The 23982-nt window shown below is 42.4% G+C and overlaps 1 protein-coding gene across 3 annotated transcripts; it reads left to right on the top strand.

Annotated features, from left to right (window-relative positions):
• Positions 1–515: 515 nt before the first annotated feature.
• Positions 516–21544, top strand: LOC132780177 (phospholipase A2 inhibitor gamma subunit B-like). Of its 3 annotated transcripts, none has more exons than XM_067462169.1 (7): positions 516–785; positions 7793–7909; positions 12179–12296; positions 13839–13955; positions 14117–14269; positions 16441–16581; positions 20293–21544. In XM_067462169.1, the coding sequence occupies exons 3-7, from the start codon at positions 12248–12250 to the stop codon at positions 20307–20309; spliced, it is 477 nt and encodes a 158-aa protein (XP_067318270.1). In that variant the 5' UTR covers positions 516–785; positions 7793–7909; positions 12179–12247; the 3' UTR covers positions 20310–21544. The 3 variants fall into 3 exon arrangements, with proteins under 3 accessions (XP_067318270.1, XP_067318268.1, XP_067318269.1); XM_067462167.1 differs by lacking the exon at positions 20293–21544 and adding an exon at positions 18938–19431 and having other exon boundaries at positions 518–785; XM_067462168.1 differs by lacking the exons at positions 516–785; positions 20293–21544 and adding exons at positions 4500–4791; positions 18938–19431.
• Positions 21545–23982: the final 2438 nt, after the last annotated feature.

Raw genomic sequence — 23982 nt, 5'->3', positions numbered from 1 at the left:
ATCAGTAGGCAATGTGTAAATTAGCTTATATTCTACTCTAAGTAAAGGTAAAAGTTTTCCCCTTGACATTAAGTCTAGTTGTGTCCAACTCTAGAGGGTTGTGCTCATTTCAATTTCTAAGCCAAAGAGCTGGCGTTGTGCGCAGACACCTCCTAGGTCATGTGTCCAGCATGACTGCATAGAATGCCATTACCTTCCTGTCAAGGCGGTACCTATTGTATGTTTTTGAACTGCTAGGTTGGCAGAAGCTGGGGCTAACAGCGGGAGCTCACCTTGCTCCCTGGATTTGAACCACCGACCTTTCGGTCAGCAATTTCAGCAGCTCAGCGGTTTAACCCACTGTACCACCAGGACATTCTATTCAACTCAAATATATTTTCCTCTGCCGCTGAATATGACACTTTAATCCTGCTTGCAGTGAAAGTGCTATAAATAACTCCAGCATTTCGGAGACCTCAGGAAGCCAAATGCTGCTTTCCACCCCCTAAGGCGTGTCGAAGCGTCTCCCTCCGGGTGTTTATCAACAACCTTACATTCAGAGCAGGTGAAACCTCTTCTTAAAAAGAGATAAAAGTCACATGAGACATGACAGCTGCCAAATTTTCTTCATGACCGCCTGGTGATACACAAACATCAGGGGCCACTTTCAAGGAAGGCAACTCTTGCGAGAAACTGCCGGCAATTTTACGTTGAGTGCTTTATGACTTCCGTTTTTTGTTTCCTGTCCAGTAAAATGGGCTGTTGGAATGGTCTGAGCCACAAGGAGGAAGGATTTGATCAAGAAGGTACAGGGACTTTGGGGAGGGAGCTGGGATGAGATATTTTGCCTCCCAGGGAGGGAGATAAGGTGGTGCCCCAACTCCCTTTCCATTTACAGAAGCTGTCAAGACTGGCGTGTTGAATCTGACTTCAACACTAGTCACAAGAGAGGGTTTTTTTATTACTCCAGTGCATTTGAGGGCAGCAAGTTGACATGTCCAGAAGGTTTGTATTATGTGTGTGTGTCTTGAGAGAGGGAAAGAGTAGACTGGAGCACATACAGCTCTCCTCTTCCATATAAGGAACTGTCCAGGGCACAAGGGAGGTGGGTGAGGAGCACTACCAGTGCTTCCCACAACAACCTGCTGGTGTTTATCATTGAGGCAATCAACTCTCTCTGCCTAACAGCAGGGCAAGTCCCTGGATAGCAGTAGGATATGCACCAGGGACCACAAAAACATACATTTGCCTGGTAAAGGGTTTACATCCTATACTCCAACTGCCCAATTTTGGCAGGAAGAATATGTTCTTCCATCCTAACTACTTTTAAAATGTTCCACTTTCTCTTCCCTCCACCCACTTTACACTTTATCCTTGGCTTACACCAGTTGCTGCAAACTAAGGGCCCGTCCAGACAGTACTTTTATCCCAGGAGCTTCCACAGCAAACAGGAAAGTGGCCAGACGTTGTTCCCTGTAAGCAATCACTACAAAAGGCAAGAAACATGAGATTTCCAGGTACAGGAATATCATAGTTTTAAGCCGAATATCCATATCTTTGGATGTCTGTATGTCCCTGCATTTGGAAATCACAGAATTTTTTTATCTAGGTTTGTTCCCGGGGTTTTAGATGTTTGTTCCTGATTGGTTGGTTCCTAAAAAGAAGGTGACACTTGACTAGAAGTGAGACATGGCCTTCTCAGTGGTGACCCCTCGGCTATGGAACCCCCTTTCTGGGGACATTAGATTGGCCCCCTCCCTCTTAACATTTTGGAAAAGAGTCAAGACTTGGTTGTTTGAGCAAGCATTTGAAAATGCAAGGTAAAAGACATAGGAATTGGGACGATGGAACGACGAGATGTGACAATGTTTTTTTTTTATTAAGAGACCCAAATTATTTTATTTAACTGTTTTGTATTGATTATGGTTATTGCTTTTGTTTGTTGATGTGCTGTGGGCTTAGCCTCATGTAAGCTGCACCGAGTCCCTTGGGGAGATGGTAGCAGGGTACAAATAAAGTTTTATTATTATTATATTATTATTATTATTATTATTATTATATTATTATTATTATTATTATCTATGTTTAAATATTCTTGTTATGGTTTTATATTATGTGTTAATGTTTTTGAATGTTTTATGGTGTTTTTGGGCATCGAATTGTTGCCATTGTAAACTGCCCTGAGTCACCTGACGGCTGAGAAGGAAGGTATACAAATACAGTAAATAAATAATAATAAATAAATAGAAGGCAAAAACTTTGTTTGTGTGCCAGAAACTTCATCAAGCGTGTAGAGGACATGTTTTTGTTTTTTTTCTGTCCAGGACAAAGTTATGGCCCCCTAATCCATGTTGTATATCTTTTTACAAGAAAAGCAATCTGGAGCAACCACATATAACCCAGAAACAGCACCCTGTTGTTTGATGCCACAAGTACACAACCAAATCTGTCTGGATAGATGGCCAGGCAGGAAGGCTCTAAAAAGTGTCAATAATGACAAAATTCTGTTCCTGCCTTGAAAGCGTGTGTTCCTGTTTGATTGTGTAGTGCTGACTGAAGCAGAAGTGGTCCTACCCTGTAAACTTTGGTTGTGTGGCAGATACTTCATGAAATGTCTATAAGGCACAGTTTCTCCGACCAGAACAAATAACAGAACTTTTGCAATAATGCGCTGCAGTGATTCTCCACATATCCGCATCTTGCGTTTTTAAAAAACTGCCAAAGTTTCTGGTGGCTATCTTGGGAGCCTCTAAATCTTGCAACAAAGCATCAATTTTGGATAACAGAGGCAGAAATCCTGGGACCAACAGGTCTGTATGTGGACCTCTTCCGAAGACCTGGGATTTTTTGCCCCTGTCTAAAACCTGTAATTTAGTGCTGCTTGGAAGTGCCCTAAGGGTCCTTCCATACAGCCATATAACCCAGAATATCAAGGCAGATAATCCACAATATCTGCTTTGAATTGGGTTATCTGAGTCCGCACTGCCATATATCTCAGGTCAAAGCAGATGATGTGGGATTTTATTCAGCTGTATGGAAGATGTCTAAGATCAATGTGGAAAGGAGTTTAGAAACTCAGTATCAGGCAGAGGACAGGAAAGGGACAGACATTTGCCTGGATGTTAATTATCCTCACAAAATCCGAGGTACATCCATACTGCAGAATGAATGTAGTTTGACCCTACTTGTAACTGCCATGGCTCGATGCTGTGCAATCCTGGGTGCTGATGTTTGGTGATGCACCAGAACTCTTTAGCAGATAATCTATATAAATAAAAGTGTAATGTTCGTTTGTGATACCATCAGAACTCAAAAACCACTGGGGGAATTGACACCAAATTTGGACACAAGACACCTAACAACCCAATGTATGTCCTCCACTCAAAAAAACTGATTTTGTCATTTGGGAATTGTCGTTGCTGGGATTTATAGTTTACCTACAATCAAAGAGCATTCTGAACTCCACCAATGATGGAATAGGGCCAAACTTAGCACACAGGGCTCCCATGACAAACAGAAAAAACTGGAAGGATTTGGTGGACATTGACCTTGAGTTTGGGAATTGTAGTTCACCCGCATCCAGAGAGCACTGTGGACTCAAATAATGATGGATCTGGACCAAACTAGGCACGAATATTCCATATACCCAAATATGAACACAGATGGAGTTTAAAGGAAATAGACCTTGACATTTGGGAGTTGTAGTTGCTGGGATTTATAGTTCACCTACAATCAAAGTGCATGCTGAACCTCACCAAAGAGAGAATTGGGGCAAACTTCCCACACAGAACCCCCATACTTAGGGCCATCCAGTCCAACTCTCTTCGCCAGCGCAAGAAAACATAATCAAAGCCCTCCTGACAAAGAACCAGCCAGCCATAGATATAGATAGATAGATATGATTCACACACAGAGAGATATAGTAGCATAGATTTGAAAGGGACCCCTAAAGAAGGACAATGATATGCTGCATGTTCCAGAGTAGGCAAACCGGACAATCTCCACATCAACACTGACAAAGAAACAAGAAATACTGTTTACCCACAGGCATAAAGACATTACATATATCGGAAACCAACACTTTATAATTACTTTATTTTCCAGATCAATAGACTGGGCCACAGCAACGCGTGGCAGGGGACTGCTAGTGCCTTATAAAGCTATAGTTCCCATGAGCCATGGCAATTAAAGTGGGGTCAAACTGCATCAATTCTACAGTGTAGACGCACCCATAGTTTGCATCTGTGAAATACTGGAGAGTTCTCTGCATTTTTGTTCAACTGGAGGAAATAATCCTTATATATTTGCAAGTTTGGTTATGTGTTTAGCTTGCCTACACAATACTTCTCTGCAAAATTGGACTTCCCCCTTTTTCAGTATTTTCGGTTTTCATATAATTTACGCCAGAATAAACATGCAATCCTTGGTCACGAGGTTCACAGAGGGTTACGTTTTTCTCATGCTTGTCAAGTGCTGACTAATCCTATTCAAATTTACTGCATGGAATTTCCCTTCCTACATGCAAAGCATTCTGAAGGACATTCTCTTTCGGTTATACATACTTGTATTCACTTCCAAGTGGAAAACCTTAATGGCCTGAAGCACAACAGAGCCCTTTTAAAAGAAATACATTAATTTGGTGTACTGTGGGACCTAGCCTCATATTTTTTCCCCTGGCGCATGTGGTTGAATCACCATTTCCCAGCAAGGGGGGGCCCAAGTTATTTGGTCACCTGAGGCAGAGAACCAAATTGCAAAATGGCAGTACAAAGTTGCAAAGAGCTAAATACAACCTCACTGCAAGTACAGAGGGTGAGTACCTCAGTATCCTTTCTCTGCATCTTTTTCTTCATTGTTTTTATGAGTTAATGTTCTTCAAAGCACCTAAAAGCAGTAAGTTAGCTTATAGAGTGGAAGTAAATCTATAGGGAAGGTGCACAAAATACAACTCACAGGTTGCTTGGGGATACAGAGACTTTTTAAGACACCTGAATAATTCCAAATAGCATATGTAATGCACAGATATCTATTCCAAATAGCCCCTATGGGTAGGGGTATTCTTTTTGTACATTTGTCAATTCTAGACCAAAGAGTGTCCTTCCTTTTTTAAAAAGAAGGTAAACAGGAAATGACTTCTGGTTACTTCCTATTACTAAACTGAAAGCCTCTGCTGGAGCTCAAGTAGTCCTGGGATGTCAAATAATGGGGAACAGGATCCAGGCTAATCCATTTACTGGTCAATGTGGAACTTTTTTTTTTTGTTTACAAAAGATGAAGTGGTGGGCATCGCCAAGATCTTCTTCAGGGATTTATTTATTTATCATGTCAGAAGCAAATTGAGGGTACAGTTATAATGTGTGTGCATTTTTTTAAAAAAAAACACACACACAAAGTTTAAAACTTTGCATTATACTAGATTTTCTTTGACCAGAAGCTGGCCACTTGGAGTGCCTCTGGTGTCGCTGTGAGAAGGTCCTCCATTGTGCATGTGGCAGGGCTCAGGCTGCATTGTAGTAAGTGGTCTGTGGTTTGCTCTTCTCCACACTCGCATGTTGTGGACTCCACTTTGTAGCCCCCTTTCTTAAGGTTAGCTCTGCATCTTGTGGTCCCAGTGCAGTCTCTTCAGCACCTTCCAAGTCGCTGAGTCCTCTGTGTGCCCAGGAGGGGGTTTCTCATCCAGTATCAGCCATGGATTGAGGTTCCAGGTTTTAGCCTGCCACTTTTGGACTCTTGTTTGCTGAGATGTTCCTGCAAGTATCTCTGTATGTCTTAGAAAGCTGTTTCTTCATTTAAGGAATTGGCCTGGTAACTAATATCCGAACAGAGGGTGGGCCAGAGATGTCAATGCCTTGGTTCTTTCATTATTGGCTGCTACTTTGCTACAGATGTCAGGTGGTGCAATACTGGCTAAACAGTATCATTTCTCCAATGGTGTAGCATGTAGACTTCCTGTGATAATGCAGCATGTCTCATTAAGAGCCACACTTGCTGTTTTAATGTGAGGAGATGTATTCCACATTGGGCATGCATATTCACAGCAGAATAGCAAAGCACAAGGGCTGATGTCTTCACTGTGTCTAGTTGTGATCCCCAGGTTGTGCCAGTATGCTTTTGTATGATATTATTTCTAGCACCCACTTTTTGCTTGACATCCAAGCAGTGCTTCTTGTAAGTCAGAGCACGGTCCAGAGTAACTCTCTGGTATTTTGTTGTGGTGCAATGCTCTAGTGGGATTCCCTGGTAATCGTCAGGGCTTGAGATGCTTGTCTGTTCTTAAGATGAAAAGCACATGTTTGCATTTTAGATGGATTAGGAATCAGCTGGTTTCCCCTGTAATAGACAGTAAGAGCACCTAAAGCTTTAGAGAGCTTCTGTTCAAACATTTCAAAGCTTCCTGCTTGAGTGGTGACAGAATGATTGTCAGCATAGATGAAAATCTCTGTCACTTCTGGCAGTGGCTGGTCATTTGTGTAAATGTTAAACATTGATGGAGCAAGCACACTCCCCCCTGAAGCAGCCCATTCTTCTTTGTAGACAACTGATTCTCTCACACCAAAGCGACTTGCAGTACTTCAGTGATTATAAGACATCACTTTTCTACAGTTGCATACCATACTCCAGGATTTTCTCTCTTGTAGGGATGAGAATATTCATTTATTTCCTTATTGCACACACAAAAGGAACGTTTCAGTTTATTCTGTGCTGAGAATATTATAAGCATTTTTTCTTATGGATTTTTTCCCTCTTATGTATTTATGTTCTGTCGTGCGCTGGGCCTGTAACAGCTGTACTTTTCTATAGGACATATACTTTAAGCCCAGCGTGAAGCCAGGGGTGCCTCAAAGAGAGGCTCTGAGGGATTTTTCTGAAGTAATGGTTTTAGGGTCTTTGATGATACAGCAAAGTCTTTATTATGGAACAAACAACAAATCTTCAATGGTTCAAACAACACTTCAAGACTTTCTTAGTCTAGTTCCTCAATGGGCTGATACCTGACTTTAATTAACTGTACTTTCTCTGTAGGAAAACCCCCTTTTAACCTGTCCCAGGATGTTTACTATCTATGCCTCATTGGTGTGGGTCCTACTACTGATTCCAAATGCGTCTGGGTATCGAGTAGACCTACCAGCCGAGGCTTGTAGATATTTCAGAGTTCCGTGGATCTGTAGTGCTGTCCTCCCTCAGATAATTCTTTGAAAACTTCAGGGCTGTTTTCCCTCTGATTGCTGTGAGGCTGAGAGGCTGTGAGCTCTCAGCCAGAGCCTTGGGATCTTTTCCCTGGAATTTCCGTTTCTGTTTCCCCAGATGTTCTTGGGAAAAGAAGCTTTTCTATGGGACGAGCTGGTCTACGTCCTATAGTTTAGTTTCCTTATGAGAGACTGCCCAAAAAATGGCTCCTTTCCCTCCCAGAGCCCTGAACAAGGCGCGGAACCAAAGCTTAATTATGATGGACAGGAGGCCTGTCCTATGACTGCAAACAGATAACAGAAAGAAAATAAAGTTGGAGCTCCTGGTACAGCCGTATCAGCACACTTTGTCATGAGTAGGGATTTTTTTGCACAGAAAATGTGTGTGTGTGTTGTATCAACAATTTTGACAAAAAAAGTCCCTCAATATTTTTGACCAAAACCAACAACATTTTTGCACAACAGCCAATGTTTTTTGCTATTGCTGATGGCTCTGATCTCAAAAAAGAAAACCATGAAGTTGAAAAATATTAGAGCAATGATCAGGGTGAATTTTCTCCCCAATGGAGTAACTCAAAATATTAAATCCGGATCTCATAGAAAATTACTTTCTATTTTGTTAATAGAGTTGAAATGTTATTGCCTGGATTTCACGACTCTCTGGGCTTGTCTACATGGGCATGAAAATCCAGATTCACCCTAAATTGGCCCCTGGCTGTCCTCACGACATTGCTGCATGCCTGGTGAGTATCATGAGTTATACTGTGTTTAAACAGCTGTGCCCCACACCAGGGTAGAGTTGAAGTATCCTGTGACTCCGGAACAGTCCAGACAGTTGGACTGTGTACAATTTGGGCCAATCTGCTTTCTGGAAGGGACCCCAGACTTATACTGACTTAACCAGGATATCATCATCACCTCCTTTTCCCTACAATCATCAGTGCAGGGAAAGAGCAATGGATCATGTCCAAGTTGCCACTGCTGCTTCTTGCTGGCTGCAGAGCTTTGTATGAGTTCCTGGCTATCATGAGTGCCTTATTCTGGCATGCATTACCGAGACCTGGCTGGACGAGCTGGGGGGTGTAAATCTTTCTCAGCTGTGCCCACCAGGTTTTGGAGTGCATCAACAGGCCAGACAAGGGGGGCGGGGAGGAGGGGTCGCAGTAGTCTTTCGGCAATCCATCGCCGTGATCAGATGCGTTGTTCCGCAGGCTTCTGGGTTCGAGTGTGTCCACTTGAAGGAGGGGAGCCGTGACAGTGTGGGGTTCCTGCTGGTGTATCGCCCACCCCGTGACCCAGCAGCTTCCCTGTCTGAGCTAGCGGAGGTGGTCTCTAATTCGGCCTTGGTCTCCCAGCGCCTGGTGGTGCTGGGAGACTTTAACATCCACGCTGAGACCACTCTATCTGGCGCAGCTCAGGACTTTATGGCCACCATGGCGACCATAGGACTGTCACAGATAATATCTGGCCCCACTCATCAAGCTGGACATACTCTCGACCTTGTCTTTGTGGCGGACAACGAAATGATCAGAGTGGAAGATCAAAACATCCTTCCAGTGTCATGGTCTGACCATCATCTGATCACTTTTAGACTTGCTGCGACCCTAAACCTCCGCAGGGGTGGAGGACAAATTAAGATGGTCCGCCCTAGGAGACTGATGGATCCGGACGGATTCCTGAGGAATCTTGGGGTTCTTCCTGCCTTGGAGCCTGGCGATTCTATCGACGCCTTGGTGGCTCTCTATAATGGGGAGATGTCCAGGGCGTTAGATACGATCGCACCTGAACGCCTCATCTCGTTGCGTCGTGACAGGCCATCTCCTTGGTTCACCGAGGAGCTGGCTGTGATGAAGCATACGAGAAGGGGGCTAGAGCGCAAATGGAGGAAATCTCGAGATGTATCTGATCGAGCACGGGCTAAAGCCTCTCTTAAGGCATACTCCGTGGCTATACGGGTGGCCAGGAAATCATTCACGACCACTCGTATAGCATCTGCAGCAAATAGATCATCGGAGCTGTTCCGGGTCGTGGGAGAACTCCTCCACCCACCTGTGGCGGAGGAGGTCGCTGATGACCCTGCAGTTCGGTGTCGCGATTTCGCACACCATTTTGCAGGTAAAGTCGCCCAGATACGTCTTGAGCTCGACTCCAATTCCATCGCAGTGCCAGGAGAGGTGACGGAGGCACCTGCTTATCCGACCTTGTGGGATTCTTTTAGGCTTGTTCTTCCTGAAACCGTAGAGGAGACTCTTGGGGCTGTGAGAGCGACCACCTCATCTCTGGACCCATGCCCATCTTGGCTCATTAAATCAGCCAGAGGGGGGTTGCTTGACTGGTTTGTACCGATTATCAATGCATCGTTGGAGCAAGGAATTTTTCCATCTAATTTGAAGCAGGCTGTGGTTCGCCCACTCCTCAAAAAAGCTTCCCTTGACTCCACGGTGCTGAGTAACTACAGACCGATCTCCAACCTCCCCTTTCTGGGTAAGGTGCTGGAGCGGGTGGTCGCCTCCCGGCTCCAGAGTTTCCTAGACGACACCAACTACCTAGATCAGTCACAGTCTGGTTTCAGGCCTGGTCATGGCACCGAGACAGCCTTGGTCGCCTTGGTGGATGACCTCCGCAGAGAGCTGGACAGGGGGAGTGTGACTCTGCTGGTTCTCTTGGACATCTCAGCGGCTTTCGATACCATCGATCATGGTATCCTTCTGGGTCGTCTCTCCGGGATGGGCCTTGGGGGCACGGTTTTGTCGTGGCTCCAGTCCTTCCTGGAGGGACGAACTCAGATGGTGAAGCTGGGAGACGCCTGCTCTGACCCCTGGCCTTTGACCTGTGGGGTCCCACAAGGCTCTATTTTGTCGCCCATGCTTTTTAACATCTACATGAAACCGCTGGGAGAGGTCATCCGGAGTTTTGGAGTTGGGTGCCATCTCTACGCGGATGACACACAACTCTACTACTCTTTTCCACCTAATTCCAAGGAGGCTTCTCAGGTGCTAGACGAGTGCCTGGCCGCTGTGTCGATCTGGATGAGGAAGAACAAGCTGAAGATCAATCCCGATAAGACAGAGGTCCTCCTGGTCGATCGTAAACCGGATCGGGGTATAGGGTGGTCACCTGTGTTGGACGGGGTTACACTCCCCCTAAAGCCACAGGTCCGCAGTTTGGGCGTCCTCTTGGATTCTTCGCTTACACTTGAGGCCCAGGTGTCGGCGGTATCCGGGAGGGCCTTTGCGCAACTGAGACTTGTGCGCCAACTGCGACCATACCTCGTGAAGGCTGATCTGGCCGGGGTGGTCCACGCCTTGGTCACCTCTAGAATGGACTACTGCAATGCGCTCTACGTGGGGCTGCCCTTGAAGACGGCTCGGAAACTTCAATTGGTCCAGCGGGCAGCAGCCAGGATGCTAACCGGGGCTCATTATCAAGAGAGGTCTACCCCTCTGTTTAAGGAGCTCCACTGGCTGCCATTTATTTTCCGAGCCCAATTCAAGGTGCAGGTGCTCACCTACAAAGCCCTAAACGGTTTGGGACCACCCTACCTGTGTGACCGCATCACCATCTACGAACCCACACGCTCGCTCCGGTCATCTGGAGAGGCCCTGCTCGTGATCCCACCCACGTCGCAAGCACGCTTGGTGGGGACACGGGACAGGGCCTTTTCTGTGGCGGCCCCCCGACTTTGGAACGCCCTCCCAAAAGATCTCAGACAGGCCCCTTCTCTAGCCGTGTTCAGAAGGAATTTAAAAACTTGGCTGTTCCGTTGTGCCTTCTCAGACTAGGAATCCCCACCCCAAGTCCTAGTAGCACCTTAGCATAACTAATCGTCGCTGCACACCGCACTTTTAATCCTACGTGCCTCCTGCCACTTCAGCACTTTTAACCCTTGTACCCCAGTGCGCTGGCCGAACCAGTTTTTAATAATGTCTTGATGTATTGCCATTGTCGTTATTTTGCTTATTGTTTGATTTGCTTTGCTATTGTTGTGTTATGTTCTCTATTGTATTGTGTTTTGAGGCTTCGGCCTGTGTAAGCCGCATCGAGTCCTTCGGGAGATGCTAGCGGGGTACAAATAAAGATTATTATTATTATTATTATTATTATTATTATTATTCTGACTTCAAAAGAGGAGGGATTATCTGCCTTCTTTTTCCTGGCATGTGGGCACCTCTGCTGATGTCAGAATGGAGTCCTCATGATGGTCTGGAGGTCACATAGTTCTCTGCAGCTGGCTGGAAGTGAAGATAGTCTCAGGAGAGGATTAGAGAGGATGATCCCTGCCAAATCAGACCAATTGCAAGACATGCAAGCTTCCTATGCCACTCTGTTTCCTAATAATAATAATAATAATAATAATAATAATGTGTTGTCGAAAGTTTTCATGGCTGGAACCATTGGGTTGCTGTGAGTTTTTCAGACTGTATGGCCATGTTCCAGCAGCATTCTCTCCTGATGTTTCACCTGCATCTGTGGCTGGCATCTTCAGAGGTTTTGTTGGCAGTGAAGCAAATGGAGAGTGTATACTAGTATATATATATATATATATATATATATATATATATATATGCCGTCCCCTGCCACGCGTTGCTGTGGCCCACATGGGGGTTCTGTGTGGGAGGTTTGGCCCAATTCTATCGTTGGTGAGATTCAAAATGCTCTGTGATTGTAGGTGAACTATAAATCCCAGCAACTACGACTTCCAAATGCCAAGATTCTATTTCCCCCAAACTCCACCAGTGTTCACATTTGGGCATATTGAGTATTCTTGTAGAGTTTGGTCCAGATCCATCATTGTTTGAGTCCACAGTGATCTCTGGATGTAGGTGAACTCCAAAACCAAAGGACACTGCCCATCAAACCCTTCCAGTATTTTCTGTTGGTCATGGCAGAACTGTGTGCCAAGTTTGGTTCAATTCCATCATTGGTGAGGTTAAGAATGTTCTTTGATTGTAGGTGAACTATAAATGGTTGTTAGGTCTCTTTCACCCTTCACCTTTTTGTGGTCACTTCAGGCCATAGAATTTGCTTCATTGAAGTTTTAGACCTGGGCCTTCGATTGGACATCTCACATCAGCAGCAGCATGAATACTCTCTTGGTACTGTTCCTCTGCACTCTGCTTCCAACTTTGGGTAAGATCTCATTGATAACTGACTTAAAGTGGGTTCAGTTATTAAATGCTGTTATGTCCCCTCCCCCAGTCTCCATAGGCATATATTAACATTCAAAAAAAGCCATATGGTTATGCCGATGTTATTGGAAGACTAGTACAAGTATCAAGAGACAGGCACAGAATTAGCTTCCAATGGAGAAAAGGAGTTGTAAGTTTTACTTTCGTTTTGAGTCTTCAAACATTCAAGCTCTTTTGGAGCCAAACATTAGGAGAAATCCATTTAATTCAACCAGAAATCATTCCATTCTGTTTCTTAACACGATATGATTTTAAAGAAAAAACAATACATACTTTATACATATTTTATGATGGTATGTCTTCTTCAAAGAACTGTGGAAGAAGAAGAGACGTGGAAGGTGATACATCCTGCTTCACACATCAACTGAGAACATGTTGTTCCATGAGTGTAGCTATTAGCTAGCTGGAGGGAAGAAGGGCAAAATGAAGTCATTGCATCCCCATATATGTATATATTTAAAAATCACTTGTAGGTAGTAAAATTTATATAGGTGGCATTTACTTCATCCCCCCCCCTCCCATTTATGGTCTCTGTCTAATAACATACATTGTTGGATGTCAATAGTAGAAAACTAGCAAAAGAAGACTCTCTATGGACAGTTCCTGGAAAAAAATTCAGAGCAAAACTGACAAGGAAAAAACATGAATGTGGCTCACGAATGGAACTTTGAAAAAGAAGATGGAGAGCCTGATTCTTTCAGACCAAGAACGAGCAATTAGAACTGATGTCATCAAAGCCAGAATTGGAAAGTTGATTACAGATTCCAAATGTAGACTCTGCAAGGAAGCAGACAAAATGATGGATAGCATACTGAGCTGCTGCAAGAAGATCGTGCAGACGGACTATAAGCAGAGGCAGAATACCGTTGCTCAGATGATCCACTGGAACTTGTGCCACAAATACCATCTGCCTGTGATAAAAAACTGGTGGGATCCCAAGCCTGCCCAAGGTTGCACAAAATGAACATGTCAAACTTCTCTGGGACTTCTGAATTCAAACTGACAGAACTTTGGAGCACAATACTTCTGACCTCAAACTCATGGTAACAAACAAAGTATGGATCATCAATGTTGCAATCCCAGGTGACAGCAGAATTGATGAGAAGCAACTGGAAAATCCTACATGATATGAGGATTTAAAGATAGAACTGCAAAGACTCTGGCACAAGCCAGTAAAGGTGGTCCCAGTGGTGCAGTGCCTAAAGTCCTTGGCCTGCACTTAAAAACAATCTGTACTGACAAATTTACCATCTGTCTGCTGCAAAAGGCCACCCTGATGGGTCTGTACACATTATTTGTTTATACATCACACAGTCCTAAACACTTGGGAAGTGTCCAACGTTGTGATCAAATACAAAAGTCAGCATAGTGATATTGTATGCTGTGCACTAATCTTGTTGTATATCAAATAATCACACTATATATACGTATGTGTGTGTGTGTGTGTGTGTGTGTGTGTGTGTATTCTTTACTTTTCCTGAAGGTGCCTTCTTGGAATGTGAAACTTGTTTTGCTACCAGCAGCAATTGCACCGGAGGACTAGAGTTCTGTGAAGATGATGAAAATACCTGTGCTATTGGTATAACTGAAAAATCACAAGGTGAGAAAAAGGGAATTTAAATGAAGGCAAAAAGGTGATCCATTTGGGCAACCAGTATGGTCTAATTGGGTCAAGGTGTAGCATTAGATTAGAAATAAGGCTGTTAGATGCAGGTGAAGATTTTGTCACTACTGAATAGCAATCTCTATATTGTTCTGTAGGTGGAAAAATAGAGTTTACTGTAGAAAAGGGATGCTATTCCTCTGAGAACTGCACATCTAGATGGACATTGGTCACCTTTGGTCAAGGAGAATTCATCAGGAAGAGCGCCAACTGTTGCATGGAGGAAAACTGCAGTGCAGCCCTTTCTCATTGTAAGCATGACATATTGTATTTTCCCTCGAATTCCCCTTTTTCTGCCTTTGTATCATTGTGAATATGTGATGGTTGTGTCATAACAATGAGCGGAATGTCCAGGATTGTAAACTGGCATTCATTTACCACAGGCAATTATGAATTAATCCTCAAACAACCTGTTGTAGCTGTGGCCCCTTCCACACAGCTGAATAAAATCCCAGATTATCTATTTTGAATTGGAATATATGGTGGTGTTGACTCAGATAACCCAGTTCAAAGCAGATATTGTGGGATTTTCTGCCTTGATATTCTGGTTTTATGGCTGTGTGGAAGGGACCCCAGACTTATACTGACTTAACCAGGAGGGATGTGTCAGCACAATAACCTTTTCAGATATTTTGCAAGGTACTGACTAACTCTACGACCCAGCATAAGATGTGGTTTATGATTACATAACCAGAGGTGTGTATCAACACAAGGACTTTTTCAGATGTTTTGCAAGGAGCTATGCAGTTATATGGGCCCTTCCACACAGCCCTATATCCTAGAATATCAAGACAGGAAATCCTACATTATCTGAGTGTAGATTCAGATAACCCAGTTCAAAGCACATATTGTGGGATTTTCTGCCTTGATATTCTGGGATATAGGGCTGTGTGAAAGGGCTCTAACAGCCAGTGTGGCATAATGCTTTGAATGTTGGACTATGTGCTTTGTATGTTGGACTACAACTTTGGAAATCAGAGCTCAAATCCCTGATCAGTTTTGAAAACCAGTTTGTGATGTTGAGCAAGGTCGATGCCCACCAAACACTTCTATCAGAGGGTCATTTTAGGGAAATTATTTGGAAATGGCATGAGGGTATCTAATTCTGCCATATGCACTGTTTTCCCTCCAGGCTGTTCAACTTTCCTTGACGGAGAAGGTCCTGGAGTGGCCAGGGGTACACCAAGTTGGGTGTGTCACTTCTGTGATGAAATAAAAATAATGTGTAGTTCACGTTTGACCAGTCCACACACTGTCTTGCCAGAGAAAGAAAATATGCCATGCATATTATCAGTAAAGAACAAGAAATTTACTCTTCGCAATGCAGAGCAACATAAATACAATTATGTGAACAGTTGCATTGACTCATATGATGTCCTTTTAGAGAGATTAAAAATTGTCCTTTTTGTGTTCATATGAGAGACTGTCTTTCATCAGCCAAGAAGCAAATCAATCTCTCTTTCTCTGTCTGCAAAGCAAGTGGCCTGAATATGTAACTGTTGCCAAAATCCCCGGGCTCAGCTAGCTCTTTGGGCATGCCCCAACCAATCAGCTTAGTGCCTTGCATTTTCAGTTAACACACACACAACTGATTTTATATGCTCCAATAACTTCTTCATTGTATTGTCGAAGGCTTTCATGGCCAGAATCACTGGGTTGTCGTGTGTTTTCCAGGCTGTATGGCCATGTTCCAGAAGCATTCTCTCCTGACGTTTAGCCTGCATCTGTGGCAGGCATCCTCAAAGGTTGTGTTTTCATGGACATGCGGAACATCTCTAGAGTCCAAAAAAGGAGAATATTTTCAAGTTATGTATTAAAAAAGATGTTTTAGCAGCAGGGATAAGAATTATGTGGTCCTCCAGATTTTGCACTGCCTTTCCATCATCATAACCACCATAGTCAGTGGTGAGGAATCCTGTGAGTTCCAATCCAATAACATCTGGAAAGTTGCATACTGTTCTATAGTGTTGGGGGCACTATGTGTGTATGAACTAAGTTACCCTTATAGCAGCCTGTAAGTGAGTGTGAAATTTGTATTATGAATTTCTCATATAGCAAGGCAATTATTTATCCATTGTGATAGTAGAGATGGAAAAAAATTTTTAAAAAAAAAATGCATTATTTTGAGCATTGGGAACCCTTGATGAGAATAAACTTACACTGGCAAGTATATTCACAGTCAGGGATTCATTGTACTCAAAATTCACACATGGTGGTTTTTACACAAAACAACAAAAAGTATTTCTATGCAGTGATATTTTCTATGTGGAAAATGCTTCTGCACATGTAGAAAATACTGTTTTCTACACACAATGACCACGCACATTTTGTGCAGAATTTTATCTGAATTTTGTATAAAAGCAATTATATTTCTATGTTATGCACCAGCAGTTTATGTCCCCTGCCTCCTTTTGTTTTCCAGTGCCACCAGTCAACACCACAGCCAATGGGAAGCACTGTCCAGCCTGCTATTCTTTGTCAAAGCCCTGCTCACCAGCAGTAGTAAATTGTACTGGATCTGAGAACTACTGCGTGGATTTGATGACATATACATTACATACTGGTAATTCTGGCCTTATTAGTTTGTTGCATTATATGTTTTGATTTGCATTGTTTACTCCTTCCCTGACATACAGATTGATTTTCAGTTTTAGAAAAGAGGTTTTGGGATACGTGGAAGGTAGTTCTACTTGGCTTTGCTATAAATAAATACATTATAATAACACAAGGCCCCCAGTGGCACAGTGGGTTAAACCACTAAGCTGCTGAACTTGCTGACCAAAAAGTTAGCGGTTTGAATCCAAGGAGTGGGGTGAGCTCCCACTGTTAGCCCCAGCTTCTGCCAACCTAGCAGTTCATGCAAATGTGAGTAGATCAATATGGACCACCATGGTGGGAAGGTAACAGCACTCCATACATTCATACTGGCCATATGACCTAGGAGGTGTCTACAGACAACACCGGCTCTTCAGCTTAGAAATTGTGATGAGCACCACCACCCAGAGTTGGACACAACTAGACTTAATGTCAAGCATTTGATGGTAAATAAAACCCACATAATATCTTGTACAGAAGATTTCAAATGAACAGCATCATGTAAAACAGAGAAAAGTAACCTCCAGATCATATGTCAGATGTATGGTCAATTAAGTCTGTAAGAGTTCCCCTTCTCTCCCACAGGCTTCTGCTCTTATCTCCAATCAGTGATGAGAGATAAGGGGTTTTTGCTCTTTTCTCCCCCCCTTTTTTTTTTGCAAATAAGTTTTAAATATTGATAACAACAGAGTTTATGTCTTCTGTGTATGATTTAGCTTAAAACAAAACAAAAACTCCAAAGAGTAGAAATTTTAAACTTCTTTCATATTTGAACACTGTTTGTTAACTATATCAGGTCTGTCCCTGCTTTCTATGGAGTAAAAACAGATCTTAAACAACACGCTGTGTATTTACAATAGTATGTGGTTTAGCCCACAAGGGAGCTTGTTCCTGTTTGTATCGAAGGCACTGTGCAACATGACTGATTCCTTCTGAGATACTGACATGTTTATAGGAGTTGTAACCCGAAGTGTGGGAGCCCTCGGTGGTGCAGTGGGTTAAACCCTTGTGCCGGCAGGATTGCTGACCAACATGCGGAGACATGAGAGAAGGATGATAAAATATCAAACATCTGGGCATCCCCTGGGCAATGTCCTTGCAAACGGCTAAGTCTCTCCCATCAGAAGTGACTTACAGTTTCTCCAAAAACAAAACAAAAAACAAAAAAACAACGGAAGGGTGTGTATGTGTGTCTTGTGATTCTGTGCAAGAGCATGAGGTAGAAGGGCATGGAGTATATTGACAGACACAGAACTCATTTCAGCTTAATTTCTGTTGTGAAAAAGTATGTTTCCAGCCCTTGTGATCTATGAAGTGGTCAGAGCAATAGCAGAACCAAATGTCTCAAGCCAAAAGGTTGTGGTCAGATTCCCACTAGTGTAGCACATTATTAATAGACATTCCAAAATGTCATGCAACAGTGGTAAATGTGGGCAGGTCAAATCTGCAGGCCTCAAAAACAGTTGAAGGCTGCAGCACTTAGTTGGGTTATAATTCTTCACTCATTTCCTTCTCAAAGGAAGTGACAAGTGGTTTTAACATGTTTCTTTCTACCTTGAGATAGACTTCAAAAACAGCACCATTTTGGTAATTGATTCACAGTTCAAGACATACTGTATGCAAAATTTGCACTTTTGTGAAAAACAGCACTAGTTTTCCACCTAAGAAATAGCAATTTTGTTCTAGAAATACTTTTTTATGTGAAGAGAACACTGTTCGTTGCTTAAAGTGATGCTGTTTCCTTTGCAAAAATATTGTGCAAATTTTGCACTAATTAAAGTTTCTCATCAGTTCTGGATTCTCCTTGTCACTGAAAAAATCATTTTGATCTTTTTTCAAACATGCTTAACATGCCTACACCCGTAAGTAGTTTTTCTTCCTCTTGCCTATAATCTGTTGCACGTTAAGAGTATCCATTCTACACTACAATCAGGATGAGAGCAAAGAGAGAGAGAGAACAAATACATACATTCCAATTGACATTCTAAAGCCAACTAATTGTTCCTCATTGAGGATTGCAGACTTGGGCAGTGTGGGGTTGAATTCCAACAAAGATAACATCTCAATAATGGACAATGCTTTTATTTGAACAGGGATCTCCTGGCTGGGAAGCAAAGCATTTCAGTGTAATGAATTATACATGTTTAGTTGCACTATTACCTAGAACAATATTTGCACTCTGGGAACAATATTTAGTGTTGTGCAATTTGTGTAAGTCCGATTTTGATAGTCATCGTAAAATGCCCAGAATCATTTGGGGTGAGTGGACTTTATTTTGTCGTATAACATGGAATTGAGATGCTTCTTTTTTCCCTCATGTTCAGAAAAGAGTATATACGTGAAGGGCTGCACAACAGAATCTACCTGTGCTGGATTACAAACTGGGATGTGGAACATTGTTGATACAGATGATAAAAAAGTTGACTGTAGACCAGCCGATCAAAGTTCTGCATTATCTGGATCACTCCTCTCTTCTATCTTTGGGTTCCTGCTATTCATAATCCTCTTATAACACATTTTTTCCAAGGACATTGTACTGAAGACCATTTCCTTCTCATTTCCAAAAAGATTAAGCCCTATGTAGGCCACGATTTTCTTTTATCTTGGACATCTGTCTACAGGATCAACTACGGTCAACTTCCTTGACTTTATTTTTTTCTGATTGGAACATTCCATTGTGTTACTGATTGTTGTAAAGAATATTAGGCCAGATTTGCTGTATCACACCAAAGACTTCAACATCCTCATTCTCAGTGTTGACAACCAGATGCTTACAGACAGAAATGAATTTCTCATAAACTGTCCTCCACTCCTTGAATTCTTTTGTTCTGTGATCTATAATGTTATTAGTGAAAGTTCTTATCTATATTTCCATTCCATTATGAAGAAACAACAAAAGAGTTTTCTCCCTTTTCAAATTATGTAGAATTATATGTTCCCCATTCAATGCATCTATTTGGAAACAATGCATCCAAATGAGTTGCTGTGAGTTCTTTGGGCTGTATGGCCATGTTTCAGCAGCATTCTTTCCTAATGTTTTGCCTACATCTGTGCCTGGCATCTTCAGAGGCTCTGTTGACAGTGCAGTAGGTGCAGCATATATATATTGTCAGAGTTTTGTAACTTTATCATTTCTGAAGTGACAATAAGTGATTATAAGGATCAGGACCATTCCAGAAGCTAGCATGAAGGACTCAACCACCTGGTTATTATTGAGTAATTTGCAAGCCAGGGTGGAGTAGCTGAAGAGTAATAAAAGAAGTGCAAGGTTCTATGTGGTTGCAGTGAGTTAAGAGAGAGTTGCTAAGGGAGTGTTGTTGCCAGAGTATTAAGCTTCTGGAGTTCAAGATACAGAGGGCCCTTCCACACAGCCCTATATCCAGAATATTAAGGCAGAAAATCCCACAACATCTACTTTGAATTGGGTTATCAGAGTCCACACTCAGATAATGTGGGATTTTCTGCCTTGATATTCTGAGATATAGGGCTATGTGGAAGGGCCCAGAGAGACTCACGGATTAATGAAGATAACAGATAAAGAAGTATGAGGGATGTCAGATTTCCTCTGACCCATTTCTATTTATTACAGGATGTTGAAACTGCACATGTGTACTGATATGTCTTTATAGGTTGTGTGTCAATTTACAACACAGAACTGATAATGATCTTGATTTTACAGGTGCTGAAGTAATGTGAGGTTTGAAAATGGACCCAGTGGAATACAGAGCAGTCATCAAGTTCCTTTACTTGAAAGGCCGCATACCAAAGGATATGTTTGATGAGATGAAAGAGGGTTATGGTGATGATTCCCCGTCATATGATGTAGTCAAGAACTGGCATTGTCAATTCAAATGTGGTCAGACTTCGGTGGAAACAGCTCCAATTCCAGGGTGACCCCACTCTGCTATTGATGAACACACCATTCAGCAAGTGGAGGTCACCATTTTGGAAAATTGTTGCATAATCATTCACCGCCTAGCCCAAAATGTCAAGATTAGTGTAGAGTCCATGAAAAAAAATCATCCATTACCATCTTCGCATGCATAAGGTATCAGTTCGCTGGACCCCCTGGCTGTCCACACTTTTCCAGAAGCAGGAGTTGAATGTTCTCAGGGTCTATTGATGATGTGCCATGGAAACCAGGAGGACTTTTTCAATACACTAATCACACAGAATGAAAGCTGGGTCCATCACTATGATCTTGAGACTCAAGTCCAGTCGATACAATTGAAGCATCATGACTTACCACCTCCAAAGAAGGCATAGGCCCAACTTTCAGCAGGCAAGGTCATGCTAACAGTATTTTGGGACCAGCACTGAGTAGTATTGATGGATTTCCTAGCAAAGGGTGCCATGATCACTGGGGCATACTATACTTCACTGAGATGTGGTGTCCATCTTCTGCAAGACAATGCCACCAGTTCACAACTCACATGTTGCCCAAATGGAAGCATGCTCCCATGGCTTTGAAATACTACCGCATACCCCTTATTCACCCAACCTCGCACCATTGGACTCTTTCCAACAATGAAGTTATTTTTGAAGGACAAGCATTTTTTCAGATAATGAGATACTGATATCCGAAGTCACAACGTAGCTTTTGGAGCAACCTGTTGTTTTCTACAAGCAAGGTGTTTACAGTTGCTTAAAAAGATGGGGAAAGTGTGTGTCCCTAGGTGGCACCTATGTTGATAAGAACTAATAACTGTGCTAAGTTTCATTGCTCTCAGTCCACAGGCAGTGGGCCAGGGGAAATCTTTAATGAATGCCCCTCTTATATACTATGGTGAAGGTATGAACTCATGGAGTCTAAAGTGTTGTAAAGAAGGGTTAGAAGAGAGTCAACAAACTCTGCTAAAAATTGTGTAAATATTATATATAAAGTTTTTCTACACAGGTACATGTGGTGATTGTCTACTCGTTTACCAGAGAAGGAGTGCTTCTGCAGAAAAAGGGGTTTGGCCTATTACTGTACAGAGAATACCAATGATTGCTGTGACATATATCTGTGGAATGCACACAAATACTTTAATCAAGAAGTAGGTGTAACATGCATACATAAAAATCACTAAAAAGTTAAAATTCTAGGAAAATTGTGTATCAAAAGACAATGTCCCATACTCCCAAAGAATGGGGAGAAATCAATGTAGAATTTTAAAAATATATGATTAATTTGACATGGAGAAACTTTCATAACCCTACACAAATTAAATTGCAGGGGAGCAAAGTTTTTGTCAGTTCCTTCTTTTGAAATATATCCTACAGCTCTTGATATTCAATCGCTTATAGCGAGCAGAAGAGGGTGCTGTCGGCCACTCTGTATAGTTAGATGCAAAAAAGTCCTAGGTTCAATTCCTGCCATCTCTGGGTACTAGCTATGAGGCAGAGATACTTTTTTTTTTTTTTTTTGTAAAACAGTCACAACTCATTGTTAGTAAGCTAAAGTGACCTGAGATGTTTGGAAGCTTCTTAATGAACTCTTTCTAGTGAAGTGAAGGAAGACATAAAGGAAAAGCAAAGAATCTATCTGTGTTGGATATGCTATCATATTGCTCTTTCGACAGTGTCTCAGAGATGGGGTAAGACAAAGTCAAAGTCAGATGGGAAAAGTGAGCTAGTTGAGCAAGGCAGCTGAGGGAAACTCTGAGCACGTGGTAATGATGGAAAAGGGTGACCTTTGGCTGCTCTCAGAAGAGGAAGGGAAAGAGGAAGATAATCATTTTAAAGAACAATGAAAGTTGGGTATACATTTGGACCTCTTGTATACATGGGTACTGCATCCATAGATTCAACCCACCATGCCTCAAAAATGTTTGGAAAAAATCCAAAAAGAAAACCTTCTTGTGCATCAAGCATTATGTTGTTCCTGCGCATGCCCTGATGTAGCCTCTGATCATTTCACAGACTCCCAAGGCCAGTGGTCCTTGACGTTCTGAATGCTGTGACCCCTTAATACAGTTTCTCATGCTGTGGTGTACCCCAACAATTATTTTGTTGCTACTTCATAACTGTAATTTTGCTACTGTTATGAATCATAATGTAAATATCTGATTGCAGGATGTATTTTCATTCACTGGACCAAATTTGGCTCAAATACCCAATACGCTCCAATTTGAATACTGGTGGGGTTAGGGGCGGGTGGATTGTGTCATTTGGGAGTTGTAGTTACTGGGATTTATAGTTCACCTACAATCAAAGAGCATTCTGAACTGCACTAGTGATGGAATTGAACCAAACTTGGCACACAGAACTCCCATGGCCAACGGAAGATACTGGAAGGGTTTGGTGGGCATTGACGTTGGGTTTTGGAATTGTAGTTCACCTATTCATTTATTTATTTATTTACTTATTTAGAGCATTTATATATCCCATCCTTCTCGACCTCCAAGGAAGGACTCATGACAGCTACCAACAGGCAACAATTCTATGCCGACACAATATAAAACACCAATAAAATACAATACATAAAATGATTATAAATATACATTGAAACAATTCACCAGGTTAAAACATCATCCAGTTCAGTCCAAGTTGGGGTCCATAAAATCTCATCTTCACCAATAAAATCCGTCTATTCTGCGAATGCTTGCTCCCATAACCAGGATTCAAATTTCTTCCAAAAGGTTAGGAGGAAGGGGGAAGATCTTGTTGCGGTTTATTAGTCTATGTGGAAGCTACCCAGTAGTCTTCTCAGCCCCAGCCCTCTAGTTGAATCACACAGGGTCAGAGTAAAAGGAAAAACAAAATTTGCTCTTGATTAGTCAGAAATAAATATGCAGCTTTACAAATTAGCCAGCCTTGAAAATAAACTTAGTCCATTGCAGAAAAATAACTCACACAAAAGTCCAATGCATTAAAATCATGCATTCTTTGCTTCTTCATTGGTGCAGGGAGTCTTGTAATAAATTGTTCAGGATCTTCAGCAAGTCCTGTAGTATAGAAGTCCCATCTGGTCTCTTCCTGATCATCTGATCACCATCTCTGAATACACTAGGAAACACTCCTCATGATATACTCCATGCAGGGAGTGGCTCAAGCTTAATTGCTTAATTGTCCAGATGTTCTTCCTCAACACGCACCCATATAGGCAATGATCCTTGTAAAAACTTAGCATACATATGCACATCCTGTAATAGATCTAACCTCCTTAGGGAGTGGTTCCACAGCCAAGAGGCCATCACGGAGAAGATCCTGCCTCTTGTCCCCAGCAAACACAACTGCAATGGCAGTGGGACCGAGAGCAGGGCCTCCCCAAATGATCTTAAGGTCCTCGATGGTTCATAGGGGGAGACACGTTGAACCATCGAACCATCAGTTTACCAGGCAGGTAAACTGGGCCAGAACCATTTAGGTCTTTATAGGTCTTTAT

Source organism: Anolis sagrei, chromosome Y (assembly GCF_037176765.1).
Source record: "Anolis sagrei isolate rAnoSag1 chromosome Y, rAnoSag1.mat, whole genome shotgun sequence".
In the NCBI taxonomy this organism is placed as follows: Eukaryota; Metazoa; Chordata; class Lepidosauria; order Squamata; family Dactyloidae; genus Anolis; species Anolis sagrei.
Note: the sequence above shows the minus strand (reverse complement) of the source record. Positions and strands in the feature narration are given on the sequence as shown.

Excerpts from the sequence above, each read along its gene's own strand:
- LOC132780177 (XM_067462167.1), top strand. The coding sequence starts at position 12,248 with ATGAATACTCTCTTGGTACTGTTCCTCTGCACTCTGCTTCCAACTTTG. Across the intron at positions 12,297-13,838 it reads CACTCTGCTTCCAACTTTGG|GTGCCTTCTTGGAATGTGAA; the intron begins GTAAGATCTCAT and ends CTTTTCCTGAAG. Across the intron at positions 14,270-16,440 it reads CAGTGCAGCCCTTTCTCATT|TGCCACCAGTCAACACCACA; the intron begins GTAAGCATGACA and ends TTTGTTTTCCAG.